Below are 15,953 nucleotides of genomic sequence, written 5' to 3' on the forward strand. Positions count from 1 at the left end.
ATCAGCTTGTTTTGACGTTTTTCTTCTCCCCCCAGTGGTCAAAACCAATTAATGTAGCTTTAACAGAAATCCATCACAGCTGCTGCCAATTAATTATTCTCTTAGCATTAGCAGTCTTCCTGGACGACGAGGCTAATGTAAGGACGCGTCGCTTGGAAAAAAAGAAAAAGAAAAAGGAAACCGAGACATTCAAATATTTACTTTGTCTCAAACATGGAACCAGGAGCTTTCTTTAATCTCTCGCAGCAGGTTTTGCTTACAGCTTGATTGATGCTTATGAAAGCTCACATATTGGCAAGAGATTGTGTTCTGCAGCGTTGCCACCGTCGTATACATCTCACAGCAGCTTTGCACAAACTAGAGGAGTGTTTGTGTGAAACAGAGGCTCAGCAGTAACACACTCATCTGATTTCTGGCCAGGTCCTTCTTCTTTTTTTTTTTTTTGTGGAGTTTGCATGTTATTTCTGTGTCTGTGTGTGAGGGATAGTTATTGGATGGCTGGCACCCTGTGGAGGGAATTACGCTTACCTTCCTTCAACTCTGTGTAGGAATGAAGGCATTGAATTAATTTACAACTGTAAAAGATAAGGATTATTTAAAAAAAAAAAAAAATAAATGTAAGAAATAAAGAACCCTAGACGCGAGTGAGTTGTTTTGTAATGCAAGCGTTTGCACCTTTCAAGCTCTTTTGGGAAACATCATGTTCAAATTTATCTGCCAATTGAATAATTCTCTGAATTGTGTTGTCGAGCCCCAGGTTCAGAGCCGTGTGTTTTCAGTCAAGCATGTGGAAGCACTGGTAAACCTGTCTCCTATAATTCTAATGTATGTTTTTTTTCCCACTTTCTTCTTGTTGTTTTTGATGATTTATTTTCTTCTTGATTGTTGTTTTTTACTTAAATGGGCTTTAGTCTGGCAATAAAACTGAACTGAAACGTACATACTGTATGTGTCATGTAAGGTTAGTCTCTCTGTCAATACTTCTTGACTGCCATGTGTTATTATTATTACGGTTTTCATTTTCTTTTTAAAAAGAGCTAAATAACCTCAATTTACAGAAAATATTCAAACCACAACATTTGGTGTGTGATAGGTGAGTGTTGATTATTAAATAAATCCCTTCTCAGCCAATTAACTGACAATAAGAACAACACAATGCAGCACAATAAGAAAATAGCTTTCATACTATAATAAGTAAGCAGTTAGATAGAGTACATCCCTAAAATATTTACTCTCCATGATGAACGATCACATGCATTATTTATGAGTAGTTTTTATTACTTTCTTAGTTTATTTGATGTATTATTTCCTGAGGGTCAACGCTTTTGCAGATTGTCCTTGGTTTGCTCCCTTTGGCCTTTCTGATGCTTCTCCTCTTTGTGTCTGCAGGTTGTGAGAGCGACTACTGGGGACCTCACTGCAGCAACCGGTGCCAGTGTCATAACGGCGCTAAGTGTAACCCCATCACAGGAGCCTGTGTCTGCACCGACGGGTACCAGGGATGGCGTTGTGAGGAGCCCTGTGAGCACGGTTACTATGGCAAGGCGTGCCAACTTCCCTGCCAGTGTCTCAATGGTGCCACCTGCAACCACGAGACAGGAGAGTGCATCTGTGCACCAGGGTACACAGGAGCTTTGTGAGTAACACCAACATATTTACTCCATCGAGTCTTTCTCTTTCTGTTTTTTTTTTTTGTTTATGCAAAGAGCTGCAGGCAAACACAGGTTATGTGTCTGAGACATTTGACTCTTGACTTGTTTGGTGACAGCTGTGGAGAACGCTGCCCCTCCGGTAGTCACGGGCCTCAGTGCGAGCAGCGCTGCCCCTGTCAGAATGGAGGGACATGCCACCACATCACTGGAGATTGTTCCTGCCCTTCTGGGTGGACGGTAGGTCACAAAAGCAAAAGCGGGGGGGGGGGGTGCATAATGTGCTTGTGCATGTGAAAGGTGCTGCGTATGAACGATCCCTAAGTGTTTAATTTTATCAGCACTAACACTGAAATAAAGGGCTTCAACTGTTCATGCAAAAGTGGAATTCTAAAGGGGACATATTATGCAAAATTAACAAATTAATCATTTTAATCCTTATATTTGGAACTCTGGAGGCCCTATGAGTAGGCAAAGTGTTAAAAAAGATGACTCACTCATGTTTTTGTACATCCGCCTCAATCTAAGTACAGGAGATAAAACACGCGATGTTGAGTTCCGCGCTCATCGCTACGTCACAATGAGACAATCCTAGAATTGTTGTATCGCGGAGCTCAGATTTGTCCCTAAAAAATGCGAGAGTGCAGGCGAGGGCAATAGTATCCGGAAGAGATGAAGTCCATGAAGTGTTCTATTCTTGGCTCCACAGTGCAGCACAGAGTTCTACACAAACGTCCAGCATCAGAGGATTTACGTGTCCAGTGAATACATGTTATATATGACGACAATGTGCCTGCTAGAGTCGGCAAATGATGGCTTTTCCAAATGCTAACCGCTGTTAGCTGCTGGTTACTGCGTAACCACGGAGACCCCTCGAGCCTTAATAGTTCTCCGTCGCAAGGTTGTTGTACTTTTGGCTACAGTGAGCAATGGTGCCCGAGAGAGGAAGACTGTTGTTTTTGCAGCTGAATAACATTGAAACAGTGGCCGTTTACCGGAACGTAGTTTTAAGATCATTTGAGGCGAGAAATTAGCCATTTAGAGTCCAAACATGTGGTTTGTGTATTAAGATGTGACGTATTTATAGTTTGGCAGAGACGTTGTCGGCGATGATCAGCTCCGCCTCTGTGGACGCTCGGTGCGCACAGTGGCCGTCACAGAGCAGCGTTAGCTCGGCCTGTCCTGAGGACCAATCGCAGCCCTTGCCGTCTCAGTTGTCCCTTGACGGAGTGACGGACACTTAAAAATATTTTGTGCAGCCGGAGACGACGGAGAGGCTCTCTGACAGGCTCTCCGGCGACGCAGAGGGGTCTCTCCGTAACCTACGTAAAGCACTTTACGCAGGAGTATACATTGGGCTTCAATGCACTCAAAACCGAGCGTTAGGAACAGGGCTGTTTTACGGCAGGGTGATTGAACTGCTGTGGTGCTTCATCCTTAAGGTATTTTGACCAAAGCATGTCACAGACATGTTCATTAGGACACCAGGGAACTAGGTCAACTTGGAGAAATAGGGTATAATATGTCTCCTTTAAGTGTTACTTAAGGGACTCCCTTGTGCAATAGTAATTTCAAACAATATTCCCTTTTTTAACCGTGTTGTTTGGTTGTGTGAGTTTAGCCTCAGCTACTTCAGTCCTGCAGAGGTGTTATCATCATGAGTGATTGCTGTTTATTGTCTGATTTCCAGGGCTCAGTGTGTGCCCAGCCCTGCCCTCTTGGCAAGTATGGGATCAACTGCAGCAAAGACTGCTCCTGCCGTAATGGAGGAGTATGTGACCACATCATCGGGCAGTGCCGGTGCCCGGCCGGCTTCAGTGGACGCAGGTATGTAGCCGACGCCGCCGGCAGGCCCCACTGCTCAGTTACTGTTTGTGCAAAAGACTTTTGTAAAGTACAAACTTTTATCTCTGTACTTTAAAAAAAAAACAGGTCAGACAATGGCATGATTTATTAATATAAGTATTTAATGCAGAGGGGTGGAATTCATGCTGTTGCTCATTGACTTATTCTCTTTGTTGACGTCCAAGAAGTGCACCTGGTTGTTAAAAGAGAAATAAATGCTTGAATAATCTCAGGTTTAAGATTTGTAAACTTTTGTAAATAGCCATTAATCCATTGTAGGTGGATGGGAAGCTCTTAATAGGAGTGTTTATGTTTAATTAATCTCGTACTTCATGCCGGCCAGCTAGGTTTCATGTCTCAAGCCGCCATCCTTCTCCACTCCCAGCCCGTCTATTGATCTCACCATGGACTACATGCTGTGTGGAATCTGCTCATTAATTATAAGTAATGGGCCCATATAAAGGTCTCATTGAAATCCACAGATCCTTTTAGTTCCTTGTTCCTACCAGAGCAGCCCAGAGCAGTCTGGGTTTATTAGTTCAGCTAAAGCAATTGTCTCTTGGATGGAAACACTACTCCGACAAGACCTTTCCTTTTACTTTATTATTTTGCAAAATTGCCCTCATTCATTTTCTCAGTGGCAGGTGAATTAACCTGCCAGGAATAATCTCAGATTGTGTTAGCCTCCACCTTCCCCTGTCTTGTATAATAACACAGTTGTCCCTTGACAAAACTAAAGCTCAGGTAATTTAAACATGAAACATATCTTGACCAGTAATGTAATTGAGCTATTTGTAATCGCGTTGTTAGACTCGTGGGACTGATACTCCACTGGGGTCGCAGAGTTTAGTCAGTATATTTGTCTGATCTATTTGGAGAAACTCCTCAGCAGTTCCAATTTTGTTTTTGTTTTGAGGTCTTGTGTTTGCAAAGTCTTGTCTGATTCCTGCAGAGAAACTCTGCTCCTGACTGCTGACCGCACGAAGCTGGTTTTTGTGCAAAATCTGATCATGTCAGTTTTGGAATTATGCAATTTCTTTTCAAATTAACTAGCCATGATATCGATGATGAAATATAAAAAATACTGTGAATAATGTATGACACACAGGGGTGGAAAGTAATTAATTACATTTACTCACGTTACTGTAATTGGGTAGTTTTTTTGTGTACTTGTGTACTTTTTCAGGTCATTTTTTAAAAATGTGTTATTTTACTTTTACTTCAGTATGTTTCATTTGGAAGTATTGTATTTCACTGCGTTTTAAATCACATCCGTTACTAAGTAAATTGGCACTAATTAAGAGTGTGAGACATAAAGCATGTGTGACCTTTGACCCATTTTGACAATATGTGTTTGCATATTTTATTTTGTCAGCAGTTTAATTTGTAAAGGTTTGCATGTGAGATGTGTGTCCCCTTTTCCTCTTTGCTCTACATAAGAAAGAACCCCAACCTTGTTAAAAAAGTAACTCAGTAACTAAGTAAATATTTAACAAGCTACTTTTTTACTTTAACTTAAGTTCACTTTTAGACTAGTACTTGTCCTTCAGTAAAATCCTATCAAAAATAGTTGCACTTTTACTTGAATAGAATATTTCAGTCCTCTTTCCACCTCTGATGACATGAACCTGCTTGAAGGTGCATTATGTAATAAATAGAAAGCAACTGGCCATAAAATCCTCCTAATATGTCACAGAGACTCAGGAATAATGTTCATATAACAAACTGAACTCACCAACAACAACAGTACAGACAAAATATTTGCATTAAAAAATATATTTTGCAGACTGCAAATCATGTTTATGTTCTGAAATCATGTTTTGGCATGTGGCGCCACCTACCGCCGTTTACCAATCATTGCAGTCAGTAGAGTCTCAGCTGCCGAGCAACCACGGGTTGCCAGTTACGTCAAAAAACGAAAACCTAAAAGACCTCGGTATTTTGAATTTGAATGTAGTAACAGTTTTTAGCCACATTCTTATGGTACCTTTAAATGTTTATTTTAATATGTAATATGATGAAAGCGGTATTGCCAGATTATAATTATTATTTGTCAATTTTCAAAGCTGTATCATATATTTAAACATTATATATGTTGTATTTTTTATGATTTTTAAATAGATTAATTTTCAAGTATTCATTTTACTGTACCAATGATCATACTTTCCTACGGTTTTTCATTTTCTTACCAACAACTTCAAAGATTTAGGACAATATGAGAAAAGATTCTGATATTTGAAGAGCTTGAGATAAGTTATTAATTATACGTCTATTTTTTCCAACACGTCTTGGTGTAATTTCATGTTATAGGTCATGACCTCATTAAATAATGCACATCGCGCCACCTTTTTTCCACCAGGTGTCAGGATGACTGTCCAGTCGGCACCTTTGGTCCACAGTGTAACCAGAGGTGTGAGTGTCAGAATGGAGCCAAGTGTCATCACATCACCGGAGCCTGTTTGTGTGAAACAGGATTCAAAGGGCCTAATTGCCAAGAGAGATTCTGCCCCTCGGGCCTTTACGGCCTCATCTGTGACAAGTATTGCCCGTGCAATACCACCAACACTGTAAGGTGAGTGAGATTCCAAGGCCTCTTCTTGAGCCATGACTCATTCTTGAGTCTGGACACCTCTTCACCATGTCATTCAGTTAGCTTTTAATCGCAACCTTTGCCTCATCCATAATTTCTCAACCCCATTCATAGTTAATGCGATGTTAATGCTCTGATTCCAGCTAGAGTTGCGTACTGACCCTAAAAGTCATTGCAGAAAGAAGGAGAAAAGGGACATATCGCTGATAAAAAAGCACATGCACCCATACATGGATAAATTGCTGTTGGCACGAACCTCATGCTTTGACCCTCCTCTGGAATGAAGTGTTGAACATTTTTTTTTTTCTCATTATGTTGTAGCTGCCACCCACTGTCTGGCGAATGCACGTGCTCTGCAGGCTGGACGGGGCTTTACTGTAATGAGACCTGTTCTCCTGGATACTATGGAGAGGGATGCATCTTTCCTTGCAGCTGCACCAATGGAGCTGACTGCCATCCTGTCACAGGTGCATGTATATGCGCTCCAGGCTTCATGGTGAGTGTTATTCGATTCAATTCAATTTTATTTGTATTGCATCGAATCACAATACACATTATCTCAAGGCACTGTACTCTGCTTATGGTGTAAAATTCAAATTCAGTTTCTTTATTCAGGATTTCTCTTCTGTACTGAGTGCACATCTCGGTTTAGTTCCTTTCTACACTGTGTGTACTACTTGGATATTGTGCACTCTTCTCTTATTTTTATTCTTATCTCTACTGAATTACTTACCCTACATTAGAGTGTGTAATTTAATTTAATTTTTTTTTTTTTTACCATATTGTATTTTATTTTTATTCTATTTTTTACTCTTATCTTACATTTTACTTCTTTTTACTTATATTAGAGCATATTGTATTGTATTTTATTCTATTTGTTACTCTATCTTACATTTGACTTCTTTTTACTTATATTAGAGCGTACTTTTACCTTATTGTATTTTATTTTATTAGAGTCTTACTTATATTTAGTGTGTGTGATTTGTTTACCATATTGTATTTTATTTTTTACCCTATTTTTACTCTTATCTTTACGTTGTCTTTCTTCTTACTTATTCTGCCCTTGCACATTTCTGCACCTCTTGTCGCCTTAATTGAGCTGTTGTAAATGTGTGTTTCCCCCCCGGGGGAGGAATAAAGTCATTCAATTCAATTCAATTCAATAGACAACATTGCAATGAGCAGGGAAGAAATCTCTGACAGAACCAGACTCAACGATGTGCAGCCGTCTGCCTCGACAGGTTGAGGTGAAAGGAAACCATTGGGGACAGAGGAGAGGTGGAGGACAGAAAGGGGGGGGTGAGGAGAGAGTGACCAGGAGCAGATATACAACAATTGCATCAAGTTATATACTGTACACTTATTGTACTCATATTTAACAGCTTGTTCATTATTTTGCCTTCATGTGGTCTGACAACATGAAGGCAAACGTGTCAGATGAAACACAGTCGTGATGAAAAACACAATTTCAGCAAAGACAGTGTTTACGGAAGGATTAACAGTAATGACGTGAGGAAAAGTAGGAAAATGTGGCCTTTGGGGTTGTTTCACTGGTCAGGATAAAAAAATCTGCATTTAGTGTTTACAATCCTTGCCTCGAGAAGAGTCTGCCAGAGGAGCCAATTAATATTCATTTAAGATCTTGTTCTACCATGCTTTATTTATGTTATTGCTAATTTAATTGCTGTATTTCTGGATTTTATTGCGTGACTTGTCTTATATGTGACGACTTGTGAAGCACTTTGTATTGTAATCTCGCACAAAACGACTAACTGACTGATGTGATGATATATTCAGTTAGATTACTGACACTGAACATCGTGAAAAAAGGGCATAAAAGGAAATTAAAACAAAATTCGAACAGTCTTTAAAATGTCAGAACTCTAAAGAAAGTTAGTAAATCGACTTTATATTGAATGGATAGGAGATTCCATTATGAGTAACTCGTACTACATGCTATGAATACGTTGTGCTTCTAGAGGATGAGTTCTACTTGAAGAGGTTGTAGTGTTGATTTATATGCCTTGCTTTTATTTTTTTTGTAGCCGTGGTAAAAATGTATGCGTCATTGTGGTCGTAATGTCCTGGAACTGGTCCCAGTATTACTTTAGAAGCTTTTTTTACACAAGCAGGCAGAAGCAAGGTGAGATATTTTATTATTGTGTTATTATGGATGTGCTCTGTTGCGCCATAAGAATTCCCCTTCCAAATGATTAACCCTTAGAACACAGAGCATTTTGCCAGCTTTTTTCCCCCCATTAATATGTATATAGAGGGTATAAGTATGTGCAACAAAGAGTGTCTTATATACTTTTTTTCAGCACAGCCTTGGCAATCTGATGAAAAAAAAAACATTTTCACCTACCATATAAACACACCTGAGCAAAAAAATACTCAAAATGTTTAAAATCGGATTAAAAAAATTTGTGCAATTTGGAAATACGTCAGAGTTCAAGGCTCGTTTATAAAGAGAAGAAAAGCAGTCCATTTTGTGACTTCTGCACAATTATTGCTACCTTATGTCACGACTAAGGGCGCTTTCACACCTATAGTTCGATTGCTTTGGTCCGCACCAGTCAGAAAAATGTTACAATGTAGCAAACAGACGTGGTTATGGTTTGCTTTCACATATGCAGAGTTCTAAATGAACCTAAATAGACCACGAAGGCCATCGGCACCGGAACTGGACTAACCCCCGATTTCCACCGGGCCCGTCCACCGTCGTGGAATGTAAGCGTTGCGGTCACCTGAGCTGATCTCTGCCACTCTAATCAATGTGAGCATTTCCACCGGGCACGCCGCGGCGGCTTCTTGTGTGAATACGGCTGGTTCGTAGCCGTGGGGTTTGAAGCTGGGTAGAGAACGGCGCAAAACCGTGCCGCTGAGGTTCCGAGGCGCTGTATCTCATACCCATAATGCATTAAACTAGACTGTTTCGTCCCATTTGGTTTGGTTGCTTTCACACCAGAGGAACCGTACCAAAGTAGAGCGGATAAAGCGGTCCGAGACCACCCCTTCAGGCAGGTCTCGGACCAGTTGATTTGGTGCGCACCGAAGGACCGATATTACATTCGCACCTACGCAAACGAACCGACCAACAGCATTTTGTCGGTGCGCACCAAATGCTGTAGGTGTGAAAGCACCCTAAAAAGCCTGAATATGTGACCTATAAACACACAAACCCCCCCCAGGATGTCCATATAAGGAGTGGTGTATTATTCCCATGGTAAATTACCATGGGTGCATCTGCGGCACTAAGGGTTAAATCTGAAGTGTCATAATATTTAGTTGTTTGATAACAGCATCAGCAAATTTAGATCTATACTCTATAATCACCAACAGGAAGAAACTTCCTGTGTCCTATAGCGGGTTTTTGGTTGACTAGTTTTTCTGCAGCGACATTGTCCCTTTTACAACTGTCAAATTAGTTTGGTAACTTCAATCAGTTTTCCCATTGTATTTCTTGTCTCGCAATCTGAAGTTACAGATCAACAGAGACCAAGAGGGAACATTTCTGCCAGCATTACATTTCAGTGGAAATTGCCTGTGTCTTACAGCGGACTGCTGCGGTGAATTGAGCTACCGAGCGAGGCCGCAGACTGTGTCTTAATTTGCTCCACCTGTTCTTTTTGGCGGCTGCTTGGAAAGGCTGCCAGACCCATTAAACAGACCTAGAGGGCAGGAGCTGGATAGAAAAAGGAGGCAGTCAGATGGGAACAGACACGCCTCATATGGACAGTTTGTGTGTGTGTCGGGGTGTGGGCACTCATGGTAGTTTTTTGATTTCCTTTCTCTTTTTTTTTTTAAAAAAAGCTGCTGCTGTGAAAACAACACATATATTGTTAGAGAGCTAGAGGTGTGATCGTGGCTTTTGTCAGTGTGGAACTTCTTTGTCTTGCCTTTTGTGCGGCACGCGATAGTTATCATGCAGTAAGGTTTTTTAAAACTTGGCTGATTATGGTGTTGAGGCAAAGATTAATGGTGAAATTATTTCTCCAGGGTGCAGCTGATAGGACTAAGCTTACCCACTGCATCTTTGTTCTTGAGTCCCACCATGGAGGGAGGGTAAACTAAGCAAAGTGTTGGAGCAGACTGAGCTCCTGCACGCTTGATTTAGCTCTAGTAATTGGACATGCTCTTTTTGACTGGGACAAAGTGATTACATGTTACCTATTCAAGCATTGTCCCTTGCAATTTGCAGAATGTACTCACAGTAGCATTTCTCTCCTATTTCTACAGATAATATATGTTTTATTGACACTTCAATATCAGGAATATAGGAACACAGTGGAAATGGCTTCCAGCGTGCATTTGTAGGTAGTGCAAACAAACCATTTTCCTCAGGTTTTTTTTTTTTTTTTTTTGCTTCGTTATTAGGTCAATTTTATGTCATGCTGCATGAATTTTAAACATTAGTCACTCTCAAGTTAGATGAACTGTTACAAGATGAGACCGATAATTAGTGTCCCATTTGCATATATAGTTTCACTAGGTACCAGGCTGATCAATGATTTGCCTTCTGGAAAAAATGCTCTCCAATTTTTTTGTTTTTAGATATTACGTATATAATACGCATGAATTTGGTGCCCTGGTCAAGAATGACATGACTGTGTCTCATCATCTCAGGTCTGATTGTTGCCTCCTTTGGCTGCATAGTTATATAAGGTCCTGCTGATCCCATGCAATGGACTGACAGCCCGTGTATTAATAATGATTCTCCACATACAGACTTCTATCCTTCACAGCTCAGAAGGAATATGAATCAGTAAACTAACGAGAGCGCTGCCTTCTCCCACTTGAGCGCAGACCAACCACTGGTCTCTGCACCCTTAGGGGTAAACCAAGTGGAATCTAATGCAGCCACGGATGCGGCAAAATCCATGTGGTCATTTGCGGCTGCATGAAGTTTTATCCACGAGTCCAGTCGTCAGTAAATGACCTCCACTGGCCTGAAAACCCCACCCCTTATCCGTCCACATGCCCTGGCCAGTCGAACTTCTCTTCGCACTTAACAACTGGAACTGAACTGCTATTGTTAGCAGTCTTGAAGCTGTCATTTTCAACAGAACAAAGGTTATTGCGACCGATTGATAAAAATTTAATCCGCAGACGGGCGCTTTTTATGTGAAGTTCGAGGGAGGAGAGATGTTTTAAGATGTGTGTTCTGCCCCTGGCGTCCACTGGCACATCTCCTCCTGTCTCCTGTTTAAACTGAGTTCAAAATGATAATGAGAGCAGTGAGCGGCCAATGGTCCCCAGTGCTCGGGCGAGTGAAGCAAGAGCCACTCAGGACTCCACTGGGCCACTAATTGGAACTCTAAATCATTGTGTCACCTGCCACTCAACGCAGGGGTTTGGGAAGAAGGATGTGTGAATCCTTAGACTGGCTGTGATCTCAAGCTTAGGGAGGGACAAGTCTAGTGGAGGTTGGCCTGTGCTCAGCCTTTAAAGCAGAGAAAGTTTAATTACAGAAAGCTGCAGAGGACAGAGAGGAGTAGTACTCGGTGCCCTTTACTAGACAGCGCGGTCTATTGTGATGGCAACAGGCTGCACCATCATGACTGCCGATATTACACTGGCGTTATTTAACAGAGCTTTGAGATCTGGCTGCAGTTTGTTACGGACATCTGAGGGATAAAGTGTTCAACCTTTTACGTTTCACTTCACAGTGGAACTTGTGTTTTTGGCTCTTACAGCCCATCACTGACTCCCTTGCTGTGCATAGGGAGAGGACAGGCAAAAAATGTGAGAGTTATTATTATTATTATTATTCATTAAGTTTTCTAGAGCGGTTTTCTAGACACCCAAAGCACTTTACAAATGACCCTTTATTAATTAACACATTCTCACTTGTGGTGGTAAGCTACAGTGAAGCCACAGCTGCTCTGGACCAGACTGACTGAAGCGTGGCTGCCAATGTTGCGCCAAACGGCCCCTCCGACCACCACCATCATTCATACATACATTCATCGCATGTTTTTTCCAACTGTGGGAGGAAGCCGGAGAACCCGGAGAAAACCCACGCACACACGGGGAGAACATGCAAACTCCTTGCAGGAAGGCTCTTGTTCCAACTGGGGCTCGAAGTTGTTCCAAGCGGGGTTAGAACCCCCGGGAACTCTGGTCTTCTTTCTGCAAAGGCGTGAGTGCTAACCACTACACCGACCGCAGTCGGAGTTCAGATCCCAATGGGTGACATCGTGACTGGTTTCAAATTGGTCCGATGACATGTAGGGACAATGAAAGCTTGAGCTCTGGTCTCTGAGGCAGTAAGCAAGACTTGTCATAATTTCACGGATTTCATGGAATTTAATCACTCTTGACGATTCATCTGTAACTGAATCTTTGCATCTTTCACCAGGCCTCGAAAAACAACTCCAGCTGACTTGTATCATGAATGGTTGTTTAATCTAAAAGTGGTTAAAAGGACATATAGATTTGACAGTAGTTGGAGATGAATTGAAGAAGTGTCTGGGTTCTCTGGGCTTGGAGTTCTGCCAGTCTCTCCACTGATGAAATGGGGAGACCCCCCGAGGAGAGAAAGCTAAAGGGAGAGAGTGAGAGGGCAGGAGATAATGAAAGAGAAGTGGAGAAATTGGATTGGAATGGGAGTTGCCAAATCTGAGGCATTGCAGTCAGTAGGTGCTGTCAGTTTATATAGACTGCATAATTGTAAGCCAGGATGAGATAGAATGCAGTGATCAAGAGTCATCTGTCTTCTTCAACTACGCTTACAGTCATATATCCATTCAATTTCACAATTGCATTTCTCCACATCCTGTATACGGACATAACTGGTCTAAAAACAGTGAACCGTCTAGATCTGTGCAGACTATGTCATAGGTCAGCCACAGCCAGGCAGACATTTATTGTTATGCTGATTTTCTCATGACTTTATGTATACCATAGGGTGAGGACTGTGCCACAGTGTGTCCTCCTGGTCTGTATGGACCAAGCTGCATGTCCACCTGCTCCTGCCATAACCATGCGTCCTGCTCTCCTGTTGATGGCTCCTGCACCTGCACAGAAGGTACAATACCGACAATTTGGGGTGTCAATTGGTTTTAACACTTTTTTTTTTCGTTTATAACCTTTTAAAGTAAGACAGCATCGACCTGAGGACCCACAACTTTGAGGTATAAACCTTTGTGTACATGTGAGTTGTGAGCTTTTCAACTAAAGAGCTGTTTTTCCCTTCTCAGACTTATTGCTGAATGATTTTTACAGGCCACGAAGAGGTGATAGTATTTCAGCAAAGGCATTCGATCAAAAGTGAAGTTACCTGCTTCAAGTCTAGCTGGGAACAATTGTTGCATGTTACTCAATCTCAATACTGAGTCTCTTCCTCTGCTGTTTGCTTTCAACTATTGAATCAAGTCATAACAATAAAATAGTCTGGTGCAGACATCTACAGGCACAGCTCTTATGTTGCAGAGATGGTGCAGAGAGCTCAATGCAAACCTGTTAGTTTCCTTCTTTCTTTTACTTCTGCGTCTTCCGATCAATACATTGTAACCTAATGCCTGCATAATTAATGGCCTGAAATTAGCTTTTCAACTTGTACAAATTAACAAAGTCTGGATGCAGATTCTCAGCTATGTTATGTTTATCCACCTAGTAGTAATCAGCAACACTGATAATAATGATTAAGATAAAAATATTTCATTGTCAACCAATGTCCAAGCTCCAAATAAATAATAATAAAAAAAAGATATATCAAAAGTTATGACTTTCTTATTCTTTTAATCTCGTTCCTTTAGTCGATCCTCAGATTTATCTCGGGGGTTCAATCCCAGGTTGGGTATCACTGCACCATACTATTATTTTGGTTGTTTTTCTGTTTGAATTATTAATTTCAATCTAGCTGTATGTACAAAACTTAAATAAATGATGTCTTAAGTTTGACATGTCTCTGCTTTTCCTTCCCTCAGGATGGCAGGGAGTGGACTGCTCCATCCTCTGTCCCAGTGGCACATGGGGTCTGTGCTGTAATCAAACATGCTTATGTGCCAACGGAGCTGCCTGCGACCCCGTGGATGGCATCTGCACTTGTTCTCCAGGATGGAGGGGGCAGCACTGCGATGAGTCGTGTCCTGTAAGTGTGTCCGCCGCCAACTGAGGGAATGAAACGTTTGGGCCCTGAAACTGAAACGTTGGTCTTTATCACTTTCAGGATGGCACTTATGGATTGGAGTGTCGCGAGCGCTGTGACTGTACCCATGCCGACGGCTGTGACCCAGTGAGTGGCTACTGCCGCTGCTATCCCGGCTGGACAGGTCAGTGCTGCTCTTCTAAAAGAACATTTAAGAGTAAAACGGTGTAACCAGCTGAACATGCTGCACTTTGTGAGCGTTTTACAGTGTGTTAACAGAATGTCTAAGTAGTGTTTTTGTTAAATGTTCAATTTGTTTTGCTGCTGAGCTGACGGGGTATGCGAATGAGAGATGATTGGAATTTATCTCTAAGTTAATTCTCTTGGCTGGATGCTGATATGCAGTCATGCATGTAGTGCGTGCATTATTGGTTATATCATAACATCTTACATGATTCAGCTGATCATTTTTTGGAGACTTAATTAAACCTTTGGCCCAGAATGCTCACAAGACTTTCAAAACACAGAAATGTACACTATGGTATTTAAATGTTGGGATCTTGTTGGGAAATCTCACTGAACCAACTGGCATATTTATCTAAAGGAGACATATTATGCAAAATCAACTTTTTAACTTTTTTATTTCATCATTTTAACACTTGTATTTGGGACTCTAGAGGCCCTATGTGTCGGCAAAGTGTGAAAAAAGATGACTCACTCGTGTTTTTGTGGTTCGCCTCAGTCTAAGTACAGGAGATAAAACACACAATGTTGACTTCCGCACTTCATTGTGATGTCACATTGTGCAAATTCCCAGAATTGTTGTCTCACGAAGCTCCGCTTTGTCCCTAGAAACGCGAGAGTGCAGGCGAGGGCAATAGCATCCGGGAGAGAGGAAGTCCGTGAAGTGTTCTATTCTTGGCTGCACAGTGCAGCACAGAGTTCTACACAAACTTCCAGCCTCAAAGGATTTACCTTTTATATATGACGGCAATGTGCCGGCTAGAATCGGCAAATGATGGCTTTTCCAAATGCTAACTGCTGCTAGTTGCCGGCTCCTCAGTGATACTGACGTAGTTTCCTGTGCCTCATTTGCATTTAAAGCGACTCAAAACCGAGCGTTCTGAACAGGGCTGTTTTGGCAGAGTGATTGAACTGCTGTGATGCTTCATCTTTAATGTATTTTGACCAAAACGTGTCACAGACATGTTCATTAGGACACCAGGGAACTAGGTTAAATAGGCTATAATATGAGTCCTTGAATATGAGATTCACTTTTGGGCCCTCTATTTGATCTATGACCCTACTCCACATCCACATGTTTAGTTTTATGTGAACATATGTTGCTCTTTGTCGCTTGCCATTTCAAACACTTGCTTACAGGGAAGGAGCAGGTGGCAGAAAAGTGTGAATGTCACAGCAAGGGTGAAAGGATCATTATGCTGAAAAATGTGTCGTCACATCTGAATGTCAAATACAGGGAGTTTAGGTAATGGCCTGGTCTCTGAGCCTGGTGGAGAGGTGCAGTCAGGGAAGGAATAGATTCAGTAGGAAAGGTCAAGCCTGTGAGATCTCGGGAGCCCCTTCCTTCCAGCCTCCTGAGCTTAGGGCATTTATTCTGGGAAACAATGTGGGTTTTATTATCTGCAAGAGCAGTTCTGGCAAAACGGGGCTCTCATGCTCTGAATCCTGCACAGGTCGGGACCATCTGCCTGCCTTAATTGAGTCACCAGGGTGCAGGGCTGGGGGCAGTGCGCAACCCAGTGGGCCAGACAAA

The 15,953-nt window shown here is 41.8% G+C and overlaps 1 protein-coding gene across 1 annotated transcript in view; it reads left to right on the forward strand.

Moving 5' to 3' along the window:
* Positions 1-15,953, forward strand: part of megf11 (multiple EGF-like-domains 11) — a gene marked incomplete at both ends in the record, with an annotated part of 60,533 nt that overhangs the window by 30,983 nt on the left and 13,597 nt on the right. Inside the window, 8 exons of the mRNA XM_083893471.1 lie at positions 1,390-1,636; positions 1,769-1,889; positions 3,340-3,476; positions 5,854-6,066; positions 6,406-6,580; positions 12,994-13,114; positions 14,016-14,179; positions 14,258-14,360. Of these exons, the coding sequence (XP_083749597.1) occupies positions 1,390-1,636; positions 1,769-1,889; positions 3,340-3,476; positions 5,854-6,066; positions 6,406-6,580; positions 12,994-13,114; positions 14,016-14,179; positions 14,258-14,360 (1,281 nt within the window). The remainder of the gene's footprint in view (positions 1-1,389; positions 1,637-1,768; positions 1,890-3,339; positions 3,477-5,853; positions 6,067-6,405; positions 6,581-12,993; positions 13,115-14,015; positions 14,180-14,257; positions 14,361-15,953) is intronic.

The sequence above is a fragment of the Microchirus variegatus genome (genome assembly GCF_963457635.1).
Source record: "Microchirus variegatus genome assembly, chromosome: 8".
NCBI classification, from domain to species: Eukaryota; Metazoa; Chordata; class Actinopteri; order Pleuronectiformes; family Soleidae; genus Microchirus; species Microchirus variegatus.